The sequence below is a fragment of the Drosophila rhopaloa genome, unplaced genomic scaffold (assembly GCF_018152115.1).
Source record: "Drosophila rhopaloa isolate 14029-0021.01 unplaced genomic scaffold, ASM1815211v1 contig_166, whole genome shotgun sequence".
In the NCBI taxonomy this organism is placed as follows: domain Eukaryota; kingdom Metazoa; phylum Arthropoda; class Insecta; order Diptera; family Drosophilidae; genus Drosophila; species Drosophila rhopaloa.
In genome coordinates, this window is record NW_025335046.1 from 196,515 (window position 1) to 223,798 (window position 27,284).

The following is a 27,284-nucleotide window of genomic DNA, read 5'->3' on the forward strand; positions in this document are numbered from 1 at the left end:
CCAAAAGTCGCCCGAGCATATGGCTTCAAAAAGCTCGTTAGGGACAGTTATCTTGAAAGATGAAATGTCTCTAGCATCAGAAAACTTAAACCTTTACACTATTACAATCGGCTTTAGTTTTGTCTTGTATGTATATAATACACTACATCAGAAGATGTTTGATCATGGGAAAGCCGAGAAACGAAAATTTGTTTCCTTACATCTTTTCGATAGAGGGAATGTACTTCCTCACGGCTTTTGATAATGTTAGCAAGTTTGCGGTCATCCAGCCAATAGGTGCGATGTTGAATGGCAACTGCCTAACCCTTACACAGTACGTCGAACGATAAGTGGAAAGGTTACACAGTACACAGATTGCCAGGTGTATAACATTGTAAAGGAAAATATATGATCAATTATTCCTTGAGGCGAACGTACAGTATAATAGGAAATTTCACAAATATGTTTAATTTTGAGATCATCCATGCTAGTGCTGACTTTGCCCAGGATAAAATCACGAACCTAAAGAAGGCGCAGCAGGAACATTTAGATAGGAACACTCCAGCTCGACGGAATAGGTTATTTGAGGTGGGTTGCAAAATTTTAGTACAACAATGGATTGGAGTTAAACTTACGTGTCTGTTTATCAAAACTCAACCAGACACCACCCCCTTTTAAGCCTGCTCATATAAAGGAGTTGCAAATGCCAGTTGCTTCGCGATCTGCTTAATGATAGAGATAAAGGTTTATCAGGCTCATCTAATGGCGGAGAAGCAGAGCCTCGGTAGCGATGACGCACTCATGGCCGAGGACTTCTATTTTTTTAAGTAGTAAAAGTTGGCAGTGCTATACCGTCCGCACGGCCAACTTCTACTACGGAAGCTGGTCGACGCCCGTTATCTGTGCTAGCTAGGTTCACGATAAAGTTGTCTCTCACTCTGTAAATCAGTTCTGATATAACAGCCAATCAACAGAGTCACTTCCTCTTAGTCAAGCGTTATCTTTTCATTAACCGCTGCGAGTATCATAGCCAAATCTACGACCCAGCTATCAGCTTACACAAGGGAGTTCAGCACCGAAATCGTCACTGATCGTGGCCTCACTTGGTCTTGATCCGAATTCTATATTACTCTACGGCTTCGGAGGCGATCACAAAATCATTTTGGGTAGCATCTTGCTGCAATACCCATCTCAGAACCAAAAACGCCGTGAGCAGCGACATGCCTCCCTGCAATCATTAACACAGCTCCGCTTTTATATCCCTAGAGGATGAAAAAGGATTAGCTTTGCTGAAGAGTAGTGGTTTTGTGTACACACCTTCTTTTTTCATACTTCGAATTATAATTTATGGCAATGGAATCCATCTTGGCAGAATATTTAAAGTACGTTGAATTTCTTTATAAGTTTTGCCCTCCTTTTTAAGCTGATCGATTTTTTTACTTGAAGCAGTGAGGCCCTCTACCCACTAAAATGAATATTGTCGTATTATCGTATAAATTGAAATAATAAATTTAATTGAACTCACTTTTCACAAAATTACCAAAAATGTTCTGCACTTTACGTGTAAGAGCATCAAAACGTTATGCACGTGTTAAAAAATATCAAGACATCCCAAAAAAAGGCAACTCTAACTGAGCTTTGCCTTGTTTCTTATCTCTGTGTTTACATAAACAATCTGTATGTGATAAACTAACAAAAATGAATATGCATCTATTGCACTGCTATTTCAAAGAACACAGCTGGATGTATATATAGTCGTCCGATCCGGCTTATATACTAGATTAAATAATAGATTTACATACTGAAAATTATAAAATTTGTTAAACTGAGTGACTAGACGGACATGGCTAGCTCTCCTCGTAATGCTGATCAAGAACAAACTTTTGACTGTAAATTCAATACCCTCAGCAAGGGTATATAAATATTTTTTTGGTATTTTACATTTAACTCTGTATACAGCAACAATGCTGTAGTATTTTCACAGACTAGGGTGCTGTGGCTTAGGGCGATGTGTCTTACCCTTTTTTGGATCTCTGATGATCACCAGTTTCGTTGTTTTACAAAATATTAATATTAAAAAATAAATCAAAAGCATTTTATTAATATTATTTTCAATTCATTTTATTAATACTGTAAAAATAAAACAATAGCTATTTATAATATTATTTTCAATTTATATTATTCCAGGCCGAAAATTACTCGTAAAAAGCCACCTTTATATAACCTAAAATTTTCAATAATAGGTTTAAAAGATCAAGAGGAGGAGTTAAAAAAGCGAATAGAAAAATTGGGTGGCAAATGTGAAAACAAAATAACGGAAACCACAATAGCAGTAATTTCAACAGAAGCAGAAGTAAAAAAAAAATCTAAACGGATGGAGTCTGCACAGTTGCTTGGCATACATATTGTGCCAATTGAATATTTAAATTTTGTGGAGTCTGACGCAGAGGGAGCTTTCATTTATATAAATAGTATGAGTATCTGCAATTGGGGAATAGATCCAAGATCAAGAGCTTTACCAGATACAATAAAGAGCTCAAAGTTAAAAAGTATATATACCAAATCCGTGCCAATATCAAGGACGTTCAAAGTAAAAGACGGTCTGGCTGTTGACCCTGACAGTGGGCTCGAGGACATCGCCCATGTATACGTGGAAAATAAAAATAAATACAATATTGTGCTTGGCTTGACTGATATTCAGAGAAATAAAAATTCCTTTTACAAGTTGCAGCTTTTGGAAGCGGATAAAATGGCAAAGTAAGTAAACGGAAAAAGACTAAATTCGTATCATAGTATTTTGAGTGGCAAACGATACTTTTGAAGTTATTAACCTATTAACATGATTAGTAATATTAAATTTTAATGGTTAAAAAGTATCCAACAGATCGATTTGGTTTGGACAAACTTACATTTCCGCAGAAAAACTGAGAAAACAAGAAATTAAAGCTGACTTCGGGCGGCGCCGAAGTTGATATACCCTTGCAGAATATTCTGTAAATTATATTCTCCAAAACTATTCATGTGATGCATTATTAATACCCATAGAAAATCCCAACTTCCTAACTTTATAAACACCAAAGTTATGGCATTTCCAATCGTTCAGTTATATGGCAGCTATAGGATATAGTCAGCCGATCCTTATGAAATTGATTGGCCAAAAATAAAACCCATTGAAAATCCCAACTTCCTAACTTAACAAACACCAAAGTTATGGCATTTCCGATCAATTAGTTATATGGTGGCTATAGGATATAGTCGGCCGATCCCGGCCGTTTCGACTTATATACCCATAGAAAATCTCAACTTCCTAACTTTACTAACACCAAAGTTATGGCATTTCCGATCAATCAGTTATATGGCGGCTATAGGATATAGTCGGCCGATCCCGGCCGTTCCGACTTATATACTGCGTGCAAAGGAAATAAGGTTGTGTGCAAAGTTTCAATTCGATATCTTTTAAACTGAGAGTCTAGTTCGCGTAGAAACAGACAGACGGACAGACTGACGCACAGACGGACATGCTTATATCAACTCAGGACGCGATCCTGATCAAGAATATATATACTTTATAGGGTCGGAGATGTCTCCTTCACTGCGTTGCACACCTTTGACCAAAATTATAATACCCTCTGCAAGGGTATAAATATAGTGGTCGAATGTTGGAATGGCATACCTCGTTGAATTCGTTAGAGAAAAAACAAGAAAGGAAAACAAGAAAGGAAGTTGATATACCCTTGCAGAATATTATGTACATTATATTCATTATGATGCATTCTTAATAGTCGTAAAAAATCCCAACTTCCTAACTTTAAAAACACCAAAGTTATGGCATTTCCAATCGTTCAGTTATATGGCAGCTTTAAGATTAAGTCGGCCGATCCTTATGAAATTTGGTAAGTCGGATTGATTAACCAAATATAAAACCCATAGAAAATCCCAGCTTCCCAACTTTACAAACATCAAAGTTATGGTATTTCCGATCAATCAGTTATATGGCAGCTATAAGATATAGTCGGTATATATATACGGCGATATATATACGGCGTGCAAAGGAAAGAAGGGTGTGTGCAAAGTTTCAATTCGATATCTTTAAAACTGAGAGACTAGTTTGCGTAGAAACAGACAGACGGACAGATGGACATGCTTATATCAACTCAGGAGGTGATCCTAATCAAGAATATATATACTTTATAGGGTCGGAGATGTCTCCTTCACTGCGTTGCACACTTTTGACCAAAATTATAATACCCTCTGCAAGGGTATAAATATTATTTGAAAAAATTTTTGGAAAAAAATATCATGACCTCCGCCCTTATGACAAGGCAAAATCCGGATGAAATCTGATATGGTTATGATATTGGTATGGCAAACCTCATTGAATTCGTTACAAAATTTCCAACAAAGTGGCATTTAAAGAAAAAATAATCACTTGAAAAATATTTTCGATATTTCATGACCAGGCCAAAATCAGACAGACAGACGGACAGAAGGACAGACAGGCGGACAGACAGACGGACATGCTTATATCAACTCAGGACGCGATCCTGATCAAGAATATATATACTTTATAGGGTCGAAGATGTCTCCTTCACTGCGTTGCACACTTTTGACCAAAATTATAATACCATCTGCAAGGGTATAATTATACACTTAACAAATCCTAGATTTTTTTACTTCGAAACGTTGGAAAAGAAAATACTTATTTAATTAAGAATTAAAAATATTTAGCGCCAAAGGACAAAATGAACTTTGGAAAAAGAAGTGTTTATTAGACGAATGAATAATAATTTTCCTCAGTTAAATAAGCGATCCTCACAAAATATTATTTAACTAGGGATTTTATTTTAAAAGCGTAACTGATACTATCCTTGTTTCTAACGTTTTACAAAATATATATATTCTATAGGAAAAAAAACATAGGTTTTGCCTATTATTATAGATACGACAAGACTAGATACTGCTTATGTCTATTGTTAATTCAGCCAAAATAAAGGCCTATTTTCATGAATTTTGTCACCCGATACGGTTAATGTCAGATCAATTATTTTATAAGCGTATCAAAATACAACATTTAAACTATGTTTTCACAAATTTTAATCGAAAAAAAAAAAATAAATGAGCCGTTGGCAGCAAAGCTCCGTAGGCGCCTCCAAGAAAAAAGGTTTTGCGGTTAACAGCAGAACTGGTTACTGGATCAATCATGACAAAAAAAAAAATAATTTATTAGTTAAGATGTTTCTAAAGGTAACTACGTTGAGTTTTTTTTTTATTCAATTTTTGGTAACACTTTGAATTCAAAAACGTGATTTTAGCCTAATAATTCGATACAATAGGTTGTTTGGTAATGACATACCGGTTTCTTTATTATTGATTTTTGACGACAATTTTAACATAGTTAGCATTGTCCGATTTAAGTGCTATATGTACCGTTGTCTTCGATGATTTTCTGCCATTTTGATGGTAACTTGTATATGCCTCTCCTAAAGAAGTCGTTGTCCCGACTGGCAAAAAACTCGGCGATTCGATTTTCACAATCCTCCCCTGAACTCAATTTTTGTCCATCGAAAAAATTTTGCATGGCCAAAAACAGATGGTAATCGCTTGGGGCAATGTCCGGACTATAAGGTTGTAACGCCCTAAATCTAAGGGCGCACAAATTTCACTTAATCGTGCCGAGGATCGGAGTCCACCTAGTTAGTATTTAATATAGTATTAGAATTAGCTTTAAGATTTGGACACGGAGTCCACCCATGTTTTCAATATGAAGTAATAGTAACTAAGGAAAAACTAATTAAGCTGGTGTTTACATTTGAAGCCGAGACACGCACCACGGGCAGAACCCCCTTAACCCGCTATCGCACTCGTGAAGGGGGGGGGCAATCGATATCACGATCGATAACAGGGAACTGGTTCAGAGAACACGACGCGAGCTGAAGTACGATCTCTAGAAATCTGATTCGGCCTCTTTGGTTTCGACTTTTCACCGCGAATAGACGTGTGCGCAAACAACCCTCCGACGCGAGATTCAGAAGCCAATCGCCTAACCTGAGATTTCACTGTGCTCATCCGCAACACACCAGTTAACATCCTCGAAGTTACACGTAAGCAAGAACACCCATTGTGAGGGCAGCAGCCAGGGAACTACTTTCAATAACTATCAAATATAAGCCTGAAATTAAAAGAACTAAAACCCCGCGTGTTATTTCTTTACCAGTACACTTCCCCTCCTTCTAATCCCACCCGTTCTCGACCCGGTCTACGACGCGTGTTTGGCTTCGCATCCACACGACGTACTTCGGCCGAGAGCTCCCTCCTTAGAATCCCCGTAGGCTCCGAGCATATCCGGAGTGTAGAAACCCGTAGGCTCCGAGTATATCCGGAGTGTAGACCCCGTAGGCTCCGAGTATATCCGGAGTGTAGACCCCGTAGGCTCCGAGTATATCCGGAGTGTAGACACCCGTAGGCTCCGAGTATATCCGGAGTGTAGACCCGTAGGCTCCGAGTATATCCGGAGTGTAGGCACCCGTAGGCTCCGAGTATATCCGGAGTGGGCGACCCCCGTAGACCCCAAGCTCACCCTGAGCGGATCAACCCCGCCGTTCATGCCCAGCGGAGTTCCCCTCTTCGTAGCCCCCGCAGTCAACCCCAATCGGAATCATCCGAATTCACCACCAAGCAGTGCGATCGTCCTCCACCACCAGAGGGCATTACTGACGGGTCTCACCCAAGTTCCCCACCAAGCAGTGCGATCACCCACTGAGTACCTCGTTCTATCACCAGGGGACGCCTCAAACAGGATCCTCCCGGGGTTTCGCACCAAGCAGTGTGGTCGGCCTTATTCCCACTGCAGGCCGCTAGGCGGCGCTCTAGCAAATGCCTTGTCGTCAACCTCGTGTTCAGATCGGTTTGACCAACGGCTCTCGCGCGTAGAGGGCGCCTTACAGCCTTCCCATACAAATTCCTACTACAGGTCCCACCCTTCTATATAAATTTCTTGTATAGGTTCCTTGGCCCCGATTGAGATTCTACCCCGGCCAGAGAACTGCGTTACAAGTGGCGCCCGAGCAGGGACCTGATAGGGAGAAAGACCAGGAAAACTACCACCTGTATGGGGGAGTGCGTAGGCCCCGAGTGAGTGACGTAGTCTAACGGTTTCCGCGAAAGTGTCCCGACCGGGGAGAATGACCTTAACGAACTAGTGAACGCGCCCGGTATCAAGCCCACGAGCTTACTCGCGATCCCGTATAGTCCACGCGATCGAGTGTCTGTGAAAATACAAACGTATGGCCCAAGTAGCCCCGTAAAGACTCCAACAAGCGAAGACATCATTCCAAGACAACGCACCAAAGACTCGCTGCAAACATGGACCCCGACCAGAAAATTGCCGGTGAGTCCGTTCCACACTTATTTCACAATCCCGGGGTTCCCTCGCGGTGGATTTATTCCCGCTTGAAGGCCGAATTACTAGCCTTTGCTGACGAATTCGGGTTCTCCGCCGAGGGGCTCGTCGACGACTTGCGGCGAAACTTTGTCACCCTAGTTAGAGACTCGGAACAAACCCAAGAGGTATGGGCTCGACTAGCCGACCTAGGAAGACAATACTCATCACGTGCTCCGAGCCCCGCACCTTTGGGGGAAGACAAAACCGGCACCAGCGGCCCCGCCCCGAACATAAGCGTCGGAGCAATCCCCGGTGTCTCCCCCACAGACCGAGCTCGAATTACCCCTAGCCTCACGGTTACTGTGCCTCTCGGTGGCTAACTTGGCCGTCCAATCGCCGTTTTTGCCGACAATTTAATTTTTGACGGATATTCAGACCCCTTAGCCTTCATCGAGCAGGTCGAAAGTCGGGCCTTATCCTACGGGATAGACCTAGGACTCCTTCCGCGAGCCAAGGCAGAGCTGCTGACGAGCAGAGCAGACAAATGGTTCCAAACAAGCCGCCTCCAAGGGGCTGACTGGAAAACATATCGGCGTGAATTCCTCGAGTTTTTCCTCCCACCCCGATACCTCCAGCGCTTGGACGACCAGATTCGGAGTCGTGAGCAGTTGGAAGGGGAAACATTTAAAGATTTTATGCTAGATCTCCGAGTCCTCATGCGCCATGCGGGCTACAACGAAGGCCAAGAGCTAGATAGGCTATACGAAAATGTCGCGCCGGAATACCAGATGTATATCCGACGCAGCGAGGTACTATTAGGGAATTAGCCCAATTGACCACCGAGTTCGAGGCCGTTCAGAAGCGGAGCCTCGGGAGGAACAACTATAACCCCGCCACCAGAAATCCGACAGCGTACCGCTCCCCTTCACAAGGTCAGACCCAACCTACGTTCGCTGAGAGAGCCCCCCTAAGGAGCCCACCCCGTACATCTCCAGAGCCCAGAACTGCCCCGCCAGCTAGGGTTAACCGGGTGACCGCACCCGAACGACGAATCGATGTGCGGGATGCTTGCCGAAATTGCGGAGCACCGGGACACTTCAGCCGCGACTGCCGGAATCCTCGACAGTACTTCTGTTGGGACTGCGGACGACGGGACGTCCGCACAGTCGAATGCTGTCGACGCCAACAACCGGGAAACAGGATGGGTCCCCTCGACCGGCGGAATTCGTCGGGACCCAATCCACCGGAGAACCAACAGTAACCGCACCGCTTAGGGTAGAGAGAAGAAGGATCGCCGCGGAAGTCGACCTTGGAGGACACGTACGGTTAGCCACCATCGACACCGGGGCATCGAGGAGTTTCGTTAGCCAGGACATCGCCGACGTAGTCGGCCACCCAGATTAATCTCGCTGACACGTCTCGAGTAGAGGTAACAAGGTTACTCCTTGCGGACGTGACGCTCGCCCGGAAGACAATTCAGGTTCCCCTTCTAGTAATGCCCGCCATGCTGGAACCTTTAATCCTAGGGATGGATTTCCTCGCTTCTATCGGCACTACCCTCCGATGCGGTACGGCAAGCCTCACGCTGTCCCGACAAAGACCCAGAGAAGGTCAGGCGATTAGATACAAGGAACCACGGCCTGACGATCAAGGCAATCCATCAGAACCACCACCTCGACTCCGATCGCGAGGACCAACCAGCCCCGAAGCTACGCCCAGCACAGCCAACGGACATCCATCAACGGACTCGCAGGAGCCCCTAGCGAGAAGCGGCGCACCGAACGCGGTGTGCGCGGCAGCTTCTCCTGATACAACGCAGCTCCAGGAAAACCCCGTGGCAGCCCCACGACGTTTGGTGGGAAAACCCCATAGGGATACAGTCACTACAGCTCCCAAGCAACAGGAACGTGTACGACCGGCGCCTGCCGTGGATAACCACTTCCACCTGGAGCCCTTGGCTGACTCCGCCATAGCCCGGAAAAGGAACCCTTTTCGAACGGAACCTCGGCTAGGCATAGCCAACCACGAGACAGGGTCACAGCATGACAGGGATGCGCCCGAAGGGCAGCATAGAGTACGGGAAACGCGACCAGCCCCACAGGAGGAAACACTAGCATGGCAACCGAGGACCACGACAGGAAACGCCGGGAGGAACACGCCGAGAATCCACGAGGGACATCCGATACGGGCACTGTGTCCCAGGGGAATCAGGTACTCAATCAGGAGGGCAAGGAACGCGGCTGCGAGACTAATCCACAGGTCCAAGCGTTCCTTAGCGAACAGCTAGCGCGATTTGAAGGAATGGCGGGGGTAGCAAACATAGCGGAACACCGGATCACCATGAGGGACGACCGGCCGATTAAACAACGCTATTTCCCAAAGAACCCTGCCATGCAACGGATCATAGACGAGCAAGTAGACGCATTGCTGGAGCAGGAATGTATCGAACCGTCGCGTAGTCTGAACAGTGCTCCGTTGGTCTTGGTCCGGAAGAAAACCGGACAGTGGCGCATGTGCGTGGACTACCGGCAACTAAACGCGAAATCGATTCCGGACGCGTACCCGTTGCCGCGCATTAACCACATCTTAGAACGACTGAGAAACGCGAGATACATTTCGACCCTGGATCTGCGCAACGGGTACTGGCAGATACCAGTGGCCAAAGATAGCCGGGCATGTACCGCCTTCACGGTACCCGGACGCGGCCTATTCCAATGGCGCGTCATGCCTTTCGGGCTGCATTCGGCCCCGGCAACTTTTCAGCGAGCCCTAGATAGCGTGATCGGACCCGACCTCGACCCATACGCGTTCGCCTACCTCGATGACATTATTGTCATTGGGGCCAGCCTAGGGGAACACATGGACAACCTGCGCAAAGTTTTCGAACGATTGAGGAGAGCTAACCTGCGCATCAACCAGGAAAAGTGCTCCTTCTTCAAGAGAAAACTGGCCTACCTTGGACATGTGATCAGTGACCAGGGTATCCACACCGACCCGGACAAGGTAGCCGCCGTGCGAAACCTGAACCCTCCTACTCGGTAGTCCAACCCATGACGAACCTGCTAAGGAAAAACCAACGGTGGAAGTGGGAATCGGAGCAGCAGAATGCATTCGATCTCCTGAAAGGTTTGCTGACAGACGCACCAGTGCTGGCGTGCCCAGATTTCTCCGTCAAGATTACGCTCCAGACTGACGCCAGTAACTACGGACTCGGGGGAGTGCTAACCCAGGAAATCGACGGCCAGGAGCGAGTCATTGCCTACGTCAGCCGCAAACTCGATGCCGCGGAGTTGAATTATTCGCCCACGGAAAAGGAATGTTTGGCCTTCGTCTGGGAAATACGGAAACTGCGATGCTACCTCGAAAGCTACAGGTTCGACGTAATCACCAGATCGAAAACCCCACCGGAAGGATTGCCAGATATGCCTTAGAGCTCCAGCAATATCAGTACGATGTACATTACCGGCGCGGGAAGTATAGCGTGGTAACCACTAGAGCACTTACAGAGACTCACGGACGGCGAGCACCAGTGCAAGTGGCTGCAAAGAAAGATGAAGGACGTTCGGGACGACCCCCAGAAGTTCCCCGATTTCATCATTGAAAACGGAGAACTATATCGCCATCTCGGCCACCGTCCAGACGACCAGGACTACGTGCCCTGGAAGCTGCGCGTAGCAGCCGAACATCGGGATCGAATCCTACATGAATGCCATGATGCCCCCACCGCCGGAAATCTTGGCATTAGGAAAACCATCATCAGGATCTCGCAAAAGTACTACTGGCCGGGGATGTTCCGCGACGTGCGACGACACGTGCGACAATGTATCCCGTGCCAGAAATACAAGTCAGAACAGCGACAACAGGCCGGAAAGATGCTAACGAGACAGGTCAGCGAACCCTTTGGAGTTCTGTGTGCGGATTTCGTCGGACCTTTGCCCCGCTCCAAAGAGGGGAATACCATGCTCCTCGTCTTCTTCGACATATTCACCAAATGGGTCGAGTTAATACCCCTTCGCAAAGCAAGTACGGCGACCTTGATACGAGCTTTCCGCGAACGGATCATCGGCCACTTCGGAGCCCCGAGAAAACTGGTATGCGATAATGGTTCACAGTTCACCAGCAAGGCGTTCAAAGACTTCCTCAAGGAAACGGGAGTGGAACCTCAATTCACTGCCCCATACTGCCCGCGAGAGAATCCGACAGAGCGCGCGAATCGCACGGTGAAGACTATGATCGCCCAGTACGTGGAAAATGGGCAGAACACCTGGGATATGTTGCTACCAGAACTCTCACTCGCGATCAACACAAGTGTCTCGGAATCGACCGGGTATAGCCCAGCCTTTCTCCTACAAGCAAGAGAACCACGGCTACCCGGATCCTGGTACGACAGCGTAACTCCCGGAACAGCAACGACGTCCTCGAGCCCATCGGAGAGAGAGGAACGCCTGAAGGAGATCTTCCAGATCGTGCGGAACAATCTCCAAAAAGCCAGCCGAGAACAGGGGAGACATTATAACCTGCGTCGTCGAACCTGGAAGCCCGAAATGGGATCACTGGTCCTCGTGCGACAACATCATCTGTCTAAAGCAGCAGAGGGGTTCGCAGCAAAGCTCGCCCCAAAGTTTGACGGACCGTATAAGGTGGTCGCTTTCCCGTCACCCAACGTCGTCCGAATCCGCCTACCTGGCCAGCGGAAGGGGCGACTTGCTAATATTGGAGACTTAAAAGCGTTCTTTTCTTCTTCCACAGGTAACCCCGAGGATGAAGACAGCGAAACTCCCAGAGAGGACACCGGCGACCAACCCGGGCAGCCCCAGAGACCGACCGCCATTAGCAACGAGGGGTGATCATAAGTAACCTAACCTTCCTTTGTGTCCCCGCTAAGTTTAAATTTGTCATAAGCCAGTAAGACCTTAAGAATGAAGTTAGGAGATTCTTTCGCTGCAGCCCAGTTATCCCTAGTTTAGTTGTTTCTTTCACAGAGCTGACGAGCAGAAATGGAGACCATCGTACTGTCGTCCGGCGACAGCGACGAGGAGCTTGAACCCAGCGTTCAAGGTAACCGCCAGTCGACGGCCACACGGGATCCTCGGCTACACCCAGGAACGGCGTACGCCGAGAGATCCACCCGGTCATGCCTGACGGGTAGGCGCCAGCCAGGAGTCTCGCGAAGAGCGACCCCATCCTCTCCCAGATCCTTTGCTCGGACATCATCCCGCCGGGCAGCGTCGAACTGCGCCCCGGAATCCAGCGACTCCGAGAACGAGTCGATGCCGACGCCACCCCGAGCCGGGGGAGCCTCGCCGTACTACACGGACGCGGCCGGACATCGGATCTACCCGACTCACTATGAGCACTACCCGAGTCCAGCCGGGTCAGCGGAGAGCAACAGGAGTATAACCCTTGCGGTCGCAGCGAGGACTACCGGGATCACCCGAACCCCTACCCCAGCGACGATGAGGAAGAACGGGACGAACAATCCCCCTATGTCGAGGATGCCAGCGACTCCGACAACGCGGACGCACACTCGGTGAGCAGCCGGCGCACTACGTTTACACGGGTGAGGACCGCTGCGAATACCACCAGGGGTCCTGGATCTATCTGATGAGAACCAGCTGGGAGACGATCCGGATAGAAGCACCGTATCGGCCACCCGAGGTACCCATCGTGACCTTCCCACCGTCCCCCGTGCACCTGCGTATCATGGGGCCTGACGAGACCGAGGCAACCGAAGACCTCGGATTCCCGACGGATTGCCCCGTTGATGTGACCTGCTCGCAGGACGAAGAGATGGGACCAGGGCCGTCCACCCCTCCCCCTCGTGGGCCGTCCGTGACGCTTTCCCGCGGTCCGACTACAACGTTTTTCCTCGGACCATCCACCACCCTCTCTACGGGCAAAGCCATGGAGTGGGAGTCGGAACCCAGCGACGACGAGGAGAGCACCGGACAGCTCACAAATTTCACTTAATCGTGCCGAGGATCGGAGTCCACCTAGTTAGTATTTAATATAGTATTAGAATTAGCTTTAAGATTTGGACACGGAGTCCACCCATGTTTTCAATATGAAGTAATAGTAACTAAGGAAAAACTAATTAAGCTGGTGTTTACATTTGAAGCCGAGACACGCACCACGGGCAGAACCCCCTTAACCCGCTATCGCACTCGTGAAGGGGGGCAATCGATATCACGATCGATAACAGGGAACTGGTTCAGAGAACACGACGCGAGCTGAAGTACGATCTCTAGAAATCTGACTCGGCCTCTTTGGTTTCGACTTTTCACCGCGAATAGACGTGTGCGCAAACAACCCTCCGACGCGAGATTCAGAAGCCAAGCGCCTAACCTGAGATTTCACTGTGCTCATCCGCAACACACCAGTTAACATCCTCGAAGTTACACGTAAGCAAGAACACCCATTGTGAAGCCTGAAATTAAAAGAACTAAAGCCCCGCGTGTTATTTCTTTAACAGTACACTTCCCCTCCTTCTAATCCCACCCGTTCTCGACCCGGTCTACGACGCGTGTTTGTCTTCGCATCCACACGACGTACTTCGGCCGAGAGCTCCCTCCTTAGAATCCCCGTAGGCTCCGAGCATATCCGGAGTGTAGAAACCCGTAGGCTCCGAGTATATCCGGAGAGTAGACCCCGTAGGCTCCGAGTATATCCGGAGTGTAGACACCCGTAGGCTCCGAGTATATCCGGAGTGTAGACCCGTAGGCTCCGAGTATATCCGGAGTGTAGGCACCCGTAGGCTCCGAGTATATCCGGAGTGTAGACACCCGTAGGCTCCGAGTATATCCGGAGTGGGCGACCCCCGTAGACCCCAAGCTCACCCTGAGCGGATCAACCCCGCCGTTCATGGCCAGCGGAGTTCCCCTCCCCGTAGCCCCCGCAGGCAACCCCAATCGGAATCATCCGAATTCACCACCAAGCAGTGCGATCGTCCTCCACTACCAGAGGGCATTACTGACGGGTCTCACCCAAGTTCCCCACCAAGCAGTGCGATCACCCACTGAGTACCTCGTTCTATCACCAGGGGACGCCTCAAACAGGATCCTCCCGGGGTTTCGCACCAAGCAGTGTGGTCGGCCTTATTCCCACTGCAGGCCGCTAGGCGGCGCTCTAGCAAATGGCTTGTCGTCAACCTCGTGTTCAGATCGGTTTGACCAACGGCTCTCGCGCGTAGAGGCGCCTTACAGCCTTCCCATACAAATTCCTACTACAGGTCCCACCCTTCTATATAAATTTCTTGTATAGGTTCCTTGGCCCCGATTGAGATTCTACCCCGGCCAGAGAACTGCGTTACAAGGTGGATGCATTAACACTTCCCAACCAAGCTCCCGTAGCTTGTGACGCGTCACCAAAGATGTATGGGGCCTGGCGTTGTCATGATGGAACACAACGCCCTTACGATTCACCATGGCTGGCCGCTTCTGTTCAAGTGCAATCTTCAATCGCTCCAGTTGTTCACAGTACAGGTCAGAATGGATGGTTTGGCCATAGGGCAACACTTCATAATGGATAATTCCTCTGATATCCCACCATACACTCAGCAACACCTTCTGAGCCGTCAGTCCTGGCTTTGCCACCGTTTGAGACGACTCACAGTGCTTCGACCAGGATCTTTTACGCTTTATGTTGTCATATGTGATCCATTTTTCATCACCAGTGACTAACCGATCCAGAAATGCGTCGAGTTTATTACGGTGCAACAAAGATTCGCAGATTGATACACGGTCGAAAAGGTTTTTTTGGGATAACTCATGAGGCACCCATACATCGACGGTTTCCGTGCTTAGTTGCAGCTCCTCTGCGATGGCTCTAATAATCACATGACGATCTCGATCCACTATTTCTATGACTTTATCCGTATCAACGGTCACTGGTCGTCCGGAAGGCTTGGGTGTTTCGGTATCAAAATTGCCACTTCGGAATCGCCTAAACCACTGTTCGGCGGTTTGAATCGAAAGTTTGTTATCTCCTAAGACAGCAATAATCTGTCTGCGAGATTCCGCAGCAGTTTTTCCCTGCGCGAAATAAAATTTCAAAATTACCCAAATTTCTGCGTTTGTGCACTCTATTTCAATCGATTGTAATTTTTTAACGTGGAAGCTCATGTAAACAAACTATATGTAATTTTAAAGGTGACGCCAATACCTTTCAAACGATATACAGCATTGCCAGATACGATTATATTTGATTCACAAGCGAAATTTGAATGTAAAAACCGGTATGTCATTACCAAACAACCTGATATTATAAAATGAAAAATAATCAGTAAAAAAAGCAGTCGACGTCAGTACCTGAGGATTTAGGTACAGAAATAGTGTGCAAAATTTCAAAACGATTCGTCCAGTAGATTTTGAAGGATCGTGTTCACCGACTTTGAAATGGTAACTTTTCAGGAGAGCGTTTTAAAGTTTTAGACACCCAAAAATCGAATACAAATCGAGCTAACTTACCTATGTTTAACTGCCCATAACTCGGATCAATCAAAAATTTTAACGCAATATTCTTCAAATGTTGTGCATTCAAAAGGCAAAAAAGAAATTTAAAGCACGGACCTGACTTGACCACAATGATCACATGATATCAAAGGACGGGCTTCCGACGTAGACTTTAATTTACAGGATACTAAATTATGGTTTTCTCAATTCGACTTTCACCATTATCTCAGGAAGCTTTAGAAGTAGAATTCGAGGGGTCAGGCGAGGCGATGAGGAATACTTTTGGAGACTTTATTGGCCAGACAGCAGAGAAGCCGCATATTGTCAACTTGGTATCAGAGCTGGAGAGAAGATTCCGGGAAAAGAAGGAAAGCACAAGGCAGCACTCGAAGGGCTACTTAAATGTGACCAAGTTGGTCCGTAAGCGGAACTTCCGCACGACGGCAACAATAAGTCACTGGAACTGATAGACTGATCAGTCGTAACATACGGTCTCGATATAAACAAGATCTCAAGAGCAATGTGGAGCTGCTGCAGAGCTGAGCCCTAAAGTGGTTTAAAGCAAACTATAATTTAAACAAGAGAGAACGCTATAGTCGAGTGCCTCGACTATTAGATACCCGTTACTCAGCTAAACAACTTAATATAAATATGCCTTCTTGTGTTTTTTGTTGTTTTTTTTTTAACATAATGTGAATTATAGTGACCATAGGAAAAAAGGACAAAAAGTTCAAATTATCAATTTGAATTCGGCGATCTCTTAGTGCTGGCAGCTTTACAGCAAGAGCATCAGCACCAGCGCTGCTTTAGCGCAGGCAGCTTTTGTCCTGCACCAGCAGCTGTGTTTATGTGTATGTTTTTGAGTGCAATAAATTGACTAGAAATATTAAACATACATACTTATATTGGCTAAACACATACATTCTTAAATTGTATTATGTATATTAAAGTCTAAATGTTTGCACAACACGAGTAACGGGTATAGCGAATAGCTTTCTTTGAAAGGAGTTATCTTTGCCGGGCAATTGCAACTGTGTACAATGTAAATACATACATATGTATATGCTTACATACATACCCACATACGCCATTGTTTGACTCAGACCTCCAATTTGGCTAACTAGATTTGATTTGCATAGTTCTTGGGATATAGTTCGGTATTGACAAATGAAAACCATCGCAATTTCCTTTAATAGAAATCCTTATCGAGAATTAACGTTGACTCTGTTGAGCACCTTGGCCAGCTGTTCCAAAGTCATCCGTTAGATGGCGCCATGAAAGGCGGAAATGTAGGCGCTAGCCAGGCTTACGCGTTTAATGGGTTTTTGGGCGTTAGAGTGGGCGTGGCAAACTTTTATTAGGCCAATCGATATTTATTGACGAAACAAATACATATCAATTAAAATTTTCATATCATCAAAACTGTGGCCACAGCTTGTGGCTTGTGTGCGTCAGAGGGTGCGTGGCACCATTTTGAAACAAACTTGCGCTGCGTAGGAACTCCTAAAATCTACATGCAAAATACCAATCTTCTAGCTTTTATAGTTTCCGAGATCTCAGCGTTCATACGGACAGACAGACGGAAAGACAGACGGACAGACGGACAGACGGAAGGACAGACGGACAGACGGACAGTCGGACATGGCTAGATCGACTCGGCTAGTGATCCTGAACAAGAATATATATACTTTATAGGGTCGGAAACGCTTCCTTCTACCTGTTACATACTTTTGCACGAATACAATATACCCTTTTACTCTACGGGTAACGGGTATAAATATACGGTTCTAACATTTGGCATATTTATTTTTCACAATTTGACCGCTTCTTCGCCCGACGCCATTTAGAAAAAACGAAATCGAAAACTGTATATTGCTAAAAATAAGTACTTATATTTCAAGATCCAATTCAAAATCAAACATTTCCTTGAAATCAAAATCATATTCCCTATCGCCTGACTCCTGAAAAAAAGTTATTGGAAAAGTACAATATATTTTTAGGAAGACAGTGTGCCTGGTGACTTCATTGGAAGAGTCCAGGACTCTGTAAAACACATCACTTAAGGGTGGAGGGGGGTATGGTTAATCCGGCCACAAAAAGGCCTATTGTCATGAATTTTTTACGCGATACGGTTAATGTCAGATCAATTATTTTATAACCATTTTAAAGTACAACATTTAAACTACGTTTTCACAAATTTTCATTAAAAAAAATAAATGAGCCGTTCGCGCCTCCAAGAAAAAAGGTTTTGCGGTGAACAGCAGAACTCGTTACTGGATCGTCAGAAAAAACAAATAAAAAAATCGCTTATTAGTTAATATGTTTCTAGAGGTAACTACGTTGATTTTTTTTTATAGCCTTGCAGAGGGTATTATATTTTTGGTCAAAAGTGTGCAACGCAGTGAAGGAGACATCTCCGACCCTATAAAGTATATATATTCTTGATCAGGATCACCTCCTGAGTTGATATAAGCATGTCCGTCTGTCCGTCTGTCTGTCCGTCTGTCTGTTTCTACGCAAACTAGTCTCTCAGTTTTAAAGATATCGAATTGAAACTTTGCACACACCCTTCTTTCCATTGCACGCAGTATATATGTCGGATATCCTATAGCTGCCATATAACTGATTGATCGGAAATGCCATAACTTTTATGTTTGTAAAGTAAGCTGGGATTTTCTATGGGTTTTATATTTGGTTAATCAATCCGTCCTTCCAAATTTCATGAGGATCGGCCGACTATATCCTATAGCTGCCATATAACTGAACTATTGGAAATGCCATAACTTTGGTGTTTTTAAAGTTAGGAATTTTTATGAGTATTAATAATGCATCATATGAATAATTTTGGAGAATATGTACATTTTTGGAATAATGTACACAATATTCTGCAAGGGTATATCAACTTCGTCTCCGCCCGAAGCTAGCTTTCCTTTCTTGTTTTTATTTAATTTTTGGATTTTTGGTAACACTTTAAAGTCAAAAACGTGATTTTAGCCTAAAAATTCGATATATTTGTTATTATAAAACGAAAAATAAAAAGTAAAAAAAAAACTCGTCGTGTACCTGCGGATTTAGGTACAGAAATTGTGTGCAAAATTTCAAGACGATTCGTTTAGTAGATATTGCAGGATCGTGTTAACCGACTTTGAAATTGCAACTTTTCAGGAGAGCGTTTTTAAAGTTTTGGACATCGAATAATCGCTAGCTCACCTACGTCCAATTGCCCATAACTTCGGAAGTTTTACTCGGATGAATCTAAAATTTTAACGCAATATTCTTCTAATGTTGTGCATTCAGAAAACAAATTTAAAAAAACAGGCAAAAAAAACTACTTGTGATGTAGTAATTTAAATACCATACCCCCTTAAATTAATTATGCGGCTGTTTTTTCTAGCGTGAATTAATAGTTCTGAGCCTCCGAAGCACTTTCTCCCAAGAAACCTATTGGTAGTACGGTAAATGCAATATACGCTCCGTGAACTAAAAGCAGTAGCGTTTGTTGGATAACACATGTATTTCTTTAAGTAAAAACTAACTGTTTCCTTACAAAATTGCTTAAACTTAATAACATTGTAAGGATGCTTTCTCGGCCGGGGTACAGATCTCAGTCGGATCCAAGAGTCCTTTACAAAAAATTTGTAAATCACCGAAACACCGGACTAGAGAGTTGCGTTCTACAGGTGAACGGATGATTTTGATGGGGAGTCTGCACCGAAGGTTTTTATTTGTATCGACGAAATCGTGGACGCGTGGAATCCTTGTCTTGTGTTTCGCGTCAAGGGCGAAAAATCCACCGGGCTGGACCTTCGGGCGAGGCCGAACCGGGAGAATACTGGACGGGCGTTGAAGTCCTGGATCTCGGAGAACGGATCCGGCGGAACACTCGCGATGAGAAAGCTATGAAAGGTCGCGTTAGGCGTTACGTTTGGCCTGTCTTGCGAATAAGCTTGCGGAGCACACGTGGGGTCTCGAAGTTTCGATGAGCCGTGTGCCGATCACACGTCTGCCTGGTTCCGCGATCCCGAGAGAAAGTCACGCTGTCCGGTTGTTGTGTGATCGCCTACCCTTTTCCTCCTTTTTCCCGCATTCGGGATTTCTAGTATTTTCCCACTACTGATATCTTAGCTTCTTGCTTTTCTAGTATTAAATGTGTCTTGGCTAAATATCGGATGGCGTTGCCACCCCGTGATTTAAACTTAAATATATCTATGTCTTAATATTTATTAAACTTCATGATATTTCTCTTAAAACTAATATAATGATAGAAGAAAACCATTGTGGCGTACACGCCTCCTAGGCGGGTTCGTCACAACATTATAAATGTTATAATACTCGCATAATATAACAATTAGCGCAATACCTAAGCACGAACCCTGGAATACCATCGGGCCCTGGCAAATAAACAGGCTTAAAACGAAGAAGATCCAAAAGAAGAGAAGTTTCTGTTAAAGTGGGACAGAATATGAGGTTTGACTGGGAAATGATGTAAGAATAAGGCTGTGATGAATAATCTAAAGTAGAGTATGTCGTTTGAAAAAATTGGGCAAATAAATCGGCTATTGCCTGATCTGTGGTTGCCGTCATGTTTTCGAACGACAGCGAGGAGGGAAAAGAATTAGATTTACGCTTAGTGTTAACGAAATTATAAAACTGTTTCGGGTCCTGAGAGAACTGGACCTTACAACGGTTTAAGTAACTAACACTGAGCATTAAGCACGGTAAATCTTGACCGAGCACTTAAATATCTAGTAAAAACAGATTGAGAACCGTTATATATTTATATTATATATAATATATATATATTTATTTATATATATTTATTTATATTTCCTAAAAAGCCTGGACTTTACATTTCATAAGTGTGTCAACTCTTTGCTAAACCAAGGTGATTTATTGGAAATTGATAGATAGTACCACGGAACACAGGAATTAAAAAATGAGTTTATTGTAGTGTAAAAAAACATTAACTGCATCGGACATATTATTGCTTAAGTAAAGATCAGACCAATTAAAGCCAGAAATAAAATGTAAAATAAAATATTAAATATATACATAATAACACAAAACTTCCACATTTGCGCTTTACGTAATTCAGCTTAATCTTATTAGTTATGATCCACGAAACAAAACTATTTTAAAGCTTACTTTGAATTAAGATATGCTTTGATAAATCAGCAAGAATACAACATGAAACAAAATCCTACATATTATTTTATAATAATATAATATTTTGCATAATTAAAATCAAAGATATGAGCTATAATTATAAAAGTTTGGGACACAAAACCTAGCAAAATCAGCTGACTTTAAAGGGCTACAAAAAATCTAGACACGGTCAAAAAATATTTGTAATATTTTTATAAAGGTTGGACATATCTACTAAGAAAATTTAAAAAAAAATAAAGAAAATAAAACAAACTAACTTTATGCAAAAACAAGAAAGGAAAGCTAACTTCGGGCGGAGCCGAAGTTGATATACCCTTGCAGAATATTCTATAAATTATATTCTCCAAAATTATTCATATGATGCATTCTTAATACTCATAAAAAATCCCAACTTCCTAACTTTAAAAACACCAAAGTTATGGCATTTCCAATCGTTCAGTTATATGACAGCTATAGGATATAGTCGGCCGATCCTTATGAAATTTGATAGGTCGGATTGATTGGCTAAAAATAAAACCCATAGAAAATCCCAACTTCCTAACTTAACAAAAACCAAAGTTATGGCATTTCCGATCAATCAGTTATATGGCGGCTATAGGATATAGTCGCCCGATCCTTATGAAATTTGGTAGGTCGGATTGATTGGCCAAATATAAAACCCATAGAAAATCCTAACTTCACAAACACCAAAGTTCTGGCATTTTCGATCAATCAGTTATATGGCAGCTATAGGATATAGTCGGCCGATCCCGGCCGTTCCGACATATATACTGCGTGCAAAGGAAAGAAGGGTGTGTGCAAAGTTTCAATTCGATAGCTTTAAAACTGAGAGACTAGTTTGCGTAGAAACAGACAGACGGACAGACAGATGGACAGACAGATGGACAGACGGACAGACGGACAGACGGACATGGCTATATCAACTCAGGGGGTGATCCTGATCAAGAATATATATACTTTATAGGGTCGGAGATGTCTCCTTCACTGCGTTGCACACTTTTGACCAAAATTATAATACCCTCTGCAAGGGTATAAAAATCTCCGTTTCCGCCAATGTGCAATAAAAGCAAGCCCACGGAGAAAAGCTCAAGGATTATATGGTAGACATGCAGACCCTGATTCGGCCTGAGTATGTCTGTTCTGGAGAGGGTAAAGGAGAACAGCATAGCGGCTCTTCGAATGCTTATTCGTCGGTATGAGAGTCGGGACTTGGACAAACTGGTGGCGCGGGCAAACGAGTTTAAGGTACTCGACCTGCAAAGGACTGGTGCTAGGATAGAATTTCCTCGGCAGAATCGGAGCAGAATGCGCAGGACGCAACGTGTTGATTCCGGGACAAGGGACAGACACCCAGGGGGGCTAGAGCAAAGACTGTCTGTGGAAATCGTGGAGACGCCGGGGAGATTGGCGGAAGAGGGTATGGGCGGGTTTGTAAAGGCCGAGTTGGAGAAATTTGAAAATCAAAAAATGGGATGTACACAGGATCACACTGAAGGAAAACCAGCTGGTCAAACAGCGGTACTATTCTATAAACCCAAAAAAGTAGGGCGAGATTAACGCCAAAGTAGTCAAGGACTCTGTACCGCTCACCAATAGTCATGATAAGAAAGAAAATTGGAAAATTGAGGCTGTGTGTAGATTTCTGGCAACTAAACGCAAAGTCCTATACCAATTAATCTGCACTCCACGCCGTCATTGGACCTCAAAGAAGTGTGCAGGAGACTGCGGGCGGCGAACCTGAAAGTAAAAGCTGATAAGTGTAACTGGAAACTTAATACTTGGGGCTCCAATTCACAGACCAAGGTATCGGAACCGATCAAAAACAGGTCTCTTGTTATAAGCACCGGCAAACATCAAGGAAATTAAAGCCGTACCTAAAGGACTACCACTTCAAAATGATAATGGATCACAATGCCCTGAAATAGTTGAATCAAGAATCATCGCACGATAAGCGCGGGAGCACCAACATACGATTTTGTAATCGCCCACAAAAAAGGCCATCACCAGAAACGTACTGAAGAGCGTTCATGCTAGGGCAACACTGGCCAACTTAGGACAACTATAATGGCAAAAACGATGGCGACGTCTAAGCGTGATCGTGGTGAGAGTCCAGAGAGTGGGCAGATAACAAGAAACGAAATGGTGAATTTCAAAACAGGGAGTGTCTGGATGGAAAAGTTTGAATTTCACGCGGAAAACTGTCTAGGGAACAGGAAACCGTAAAGGAAAGAATCCAGTCCATCAGGGCATTGTCTTGAGAAAAGTCTAACGCAAAACAGTCTTGGGAATGTTTAAGTCTTTCAGGGAGTTGCATAGATAAAGTAATTCGGGAACTGTCTGGGGAACACAGGAAATACAAGTCAGGGGAAAATTTGAATGAACTAACATCAAGAGAGGAAATCCTCAATTATATCACGTTTCCGATAAGACTCCCCAGAAATCCCGACGCAGATAAGCATTCTAGCAACGAGAAGGATTCAAGGGCATCCAGGTCGAACGGGAAACAAACGGACCTTGGACGCACGCAAAGCGGAGAGACCGTGGACTAAAGTTACCGCGCTGGACCTTGGGCCCTCACATGGCAAGGACAACAAGGTCTTCGGACCCGCACAAAGAGGCCGGACAATGAACCTTGGACCGGGGCCACCACGGGCAATAGAAGGGACTGCGCAAGCGCAGCTCAGCCCATCAGTACGAATACGAGAATCAGAGCGAGTGTGTGATCCCAAGGATCAAGATCGCAAAGACGCAAGACGCAGAGGCTGAGGCTGAGGTTACAATACAATAAATTTTGGTTAAATCGAACTTAAGGAGTCCATGTTTGGAGTCTGGCAAAAAAAGGCAAAAATAAAAAAATAACCTACTTCTACCTGCTAGGCGAAATCGAGTCCGAGCTCCAGTAGTATACGATAAAGATGGCTGGGATATAAGGCAGAACGAAGTTCTAAGTGCCTGCCGGTCCCGGTAGGGGGGTTCGCATAGCATCCAAACTATCGGTGGAGCCGTCACGATCTCATACACCGGTGAGCAGCAAGCTAGGAGCGACGCCTCAGCTGCAAACAAGAAGCTACTTGACAATGAGCAGCAGCAGCAGTAGCAGTGATGTAGCGATAAGACTATACATAGAGATATATAAAGAAGATACAAAAACAAGTACGATCCCAACCAACTCTTGCTTTGTCTTTCTGTCAAGGCAATATATATATTTGGTGAAACGAACCCAAAACCTACTTTAGAGAGACTGACGTTTACGTGGAAATCACAAGTAGCATTGGGTATCATAGAATATAGAATTGGATTATGACCAACGAGTACTTCAGGTGAGCAAAGTGCGATCTTCCGCTCGATAGTTAATAAACTACATAGAGTGTCTCATCTGGTTTCCCGACGCCGAGTTTAAACGGTTTCAGAGTGTGACTACCGATGGCAGGAACTTGTGCGGGATAGCCGGTTGCGGCCACCCAAGGCGACGTGCACGAACCAACTTTGCCGGGTCCTTGCTAAGGGGACACAAAAATAAGGAGTAGAAGTTTTTGTCCCTAAAACCAGACGTGGCGAGCTAAATCCAGCATCTCGAAACATGACTAGTGTAACTGCGGCGCAAAGTAAGTTCTGGTTTATTATTTTTGATGTGTCGTTCCAGCCTTAAGAAAAGATTTGGTAGAATGTTATAATATTTGTATAACACAACGCTTCGTTAGCTTTTATCAGTCTTGCACCCGACTATAATAGCATAATATTCGTCTGGATGTTATCTCAGAATCAATAGCAAACATGGGAGATTAAGATTGTATATGAGCAATTTGAGATCAAGACTTCCATAATTTTGGTACAGCGACATAGATTAAAACTTTGTCCTTGGGCTTCTTAAGTGTTTGAAACCTAAATGCATAGCCTGTTTGATGGGCTAATGCAGACTGGTAAACAGAACAAAGGAAATAATTGCCAAAAGTTACTCAATGCACAGGGGTGGTCAAAAGTATTTACACAACAAACAATTATTTAAACATCTCAACTAAATTTCGATTTAATAGTGGTTGCTGAATGAAAAATTCAACGAAATAAAAAAAAGTATTTACACTAGGCAAATAGAAGAGTAGTCTTTGACGAGCTTTGATCAAGTGCAGTTGTTTTCTCTTGGTTAAAGATCTTTAAAGTTTAAAGGCACGAACTATTAAAAAAATATTCTAAAAATTGTGAAAACAAAGAAATTATCTGCACAAAACCGAGCTGAGATCGAAACCAAGTTTAGATCCGGAATGCCAGCCTCCGAATTGGTAAAATCATACATAACTTCCCGAAAAACTGTTTACAATTTGATAAAAAAAAAGAAGAAATTACGGTAATTTGGAAAATATAAATCGCAGTCTGCCCTAAATCAAAGGAAATGCAGACGAATAATTGGAATAATCATGGAAAAATCATTCCATGAGTCCTGTTAAAGTCGCAGATTGAAAGAAATTAATATCAATTTATATGTTGTGCGAAAGGAAATTGATATTACCCAAGCGAACCAGCCCAAACGACATAAAAGGCCAATAGAGTTTTGGCACAATGTTCTACGAGTATAGACAGATGAGGCTTCTTTTCAATGCCAAGGTTCGTTTGAACAACAATTTATGCATCTGCTTGTAATGTTTAAGCTTTTATGAAACGGCAAAGGACTACTGACAAGCATCGAAAACGTGATGAAATAACCGAAATTTGGTCAAACTTAACTGTTGGATTTGCACAAAAGGTCGTGTTACTAAATATTAGTAACATAATTTCCAATATTTTTTGAAAATTTAATATTTAGATTTAAAAAAGTTGACCTAATATGTAAAAACTTGATGTGTCTATATTTTTGACGAGAATAAAACGTGTGTAAATACTTTTGATAACTGGTAAGCATCTTTATATCCTTTCAGAGGCTATTATAATTTCAGTCAAAAATTTGCAACGCAGTGAAGAAGACATTTCCGACCCTATAAAGTACATATATTATTGATCAGCATCACAAGAGAGTCCGTCTGTCCGTCCGCCTATCTGTCCGTCCGCCTGTCTGTTCGTCCGTTTCTACGCAAACTAGTTACTCAATTTTAAGGCTATCTACGAAAAAATGTACTCAAAAGTTGTCTTTATTTTGCAGGTAGTATATAAGTCGGAACGACCCGGATCAGGCGACTATATTATAGGAACAATCGTAAAAAAGAATTCAAAAAAATTATAACTTCTTAGGGATTTGGTATTATTTAAATATTATGGAATTAAGGTTGTAACGACATGATTCTTTATTTCGTGCTCGGTACGTAAACGTGCGGCTAGCTCAAAGAGGTTGTGAGTTCGTTCAGCCAAATTTCTAATGAGTGACTGCCCGTGACTAAAGGATAACGCCAGAAAGGATTATGTTAGTGATGTTATTATTTCTCAAAATATAGCCTTATTGCTATTGATTTTGCTGCCCCTTGTCGCTGTCCTCTGCTGCGTCGCTCCTCCATCGGGACGGCTCCACTGAGACCGTGGATCTTATGCGAACTTCCCTACCGGGGCCGGCAAGGTGTATCGCCTAGCAGGTGAAACGATGTTTCGCCTTATCGCCTAGCTTTCGGAGTTTAGTCTGGATTTTGTCGGCAAGGTGTATCGCCTAGCAGGTAAAACTGAGTTCTCCTTTATTGCCTAGCCACCGCAAGGACTCCTTTGGGTTCGATTTACTTATTCCGCTTTCAAGCACTTGCTTTGATTCTCGCACTTGTACTGTCCCAAGCTGCCCCGTCCTTTTATAGGCGCTGGAGGTGCCATTATTTCCCTCGCCGAGCTCAGGTCCAAGGTCCACTGCAGTACCGTTCATTCACGGTGTGTCCTCTTTGTGCGGGTCCGAAGTCCGCCAGTTTACCGTTTGACCTCGTTGCCCTTGCCGGGCGTGGGTCCAAGGTCCATCGCGGTACCGTTAATTCACGGTGCGTCGCCTTTGTGCGGGTCCGAAGTGCCAGTTTACCGTTCGACCTTGTTGCCCTTGCCATATGAGGTCCAGGTCCCTCATTTCTTTCCCTTTATTTCTCCGGTATTCCCGCCTCCTTCGCTGTTGCTAACCCGATCTCCTGCATCTCCCCCTTCCTTCGGAAACGTAATGATGTGTAGACTATTCGAATTCCCCGCCTGAGTTGTGTACCAGATGTTTCCCAGACAGTTCCCCAAAAGACTTTATCTATGCAAACAAATTTTTTTTCTCAAATGTTTTTTTATTTTATTCAATGTAGTCCCCTTTTAGCTCGATACACTTATTCCAGCGATTTTCCAGTAATTTTTCGGAAGGTCTGCAAAATACT

The 27,284-nt window shown here is 44.3% G+C and overlaps 1 protein-coding gene across 2 annotated transcripts in view; it reads left to right on the plus strand.

Annotated features, from left to right (window-relative positions):
• Positions 1-27,284, plus strand: part of LOC108043962 (poly [ADP-ribose] polymerase) — a 206,290-nt gene that overhangs the window by 167,059 nt on the left and 11,947 nt on the right. For both annotated transcript variants that reach the window (XM_044458382.1, XM_044458381.1), the window contains exon 5: positions 2,167-2,736. In XM_044458382.1, the coding sequence (XP_044314317.1) occupies positions 2,167-2,736 (570 nt within the window). The remainder of the gene's footprint in view (positions 1-2,166; positions 2,737-27,284) is intronic.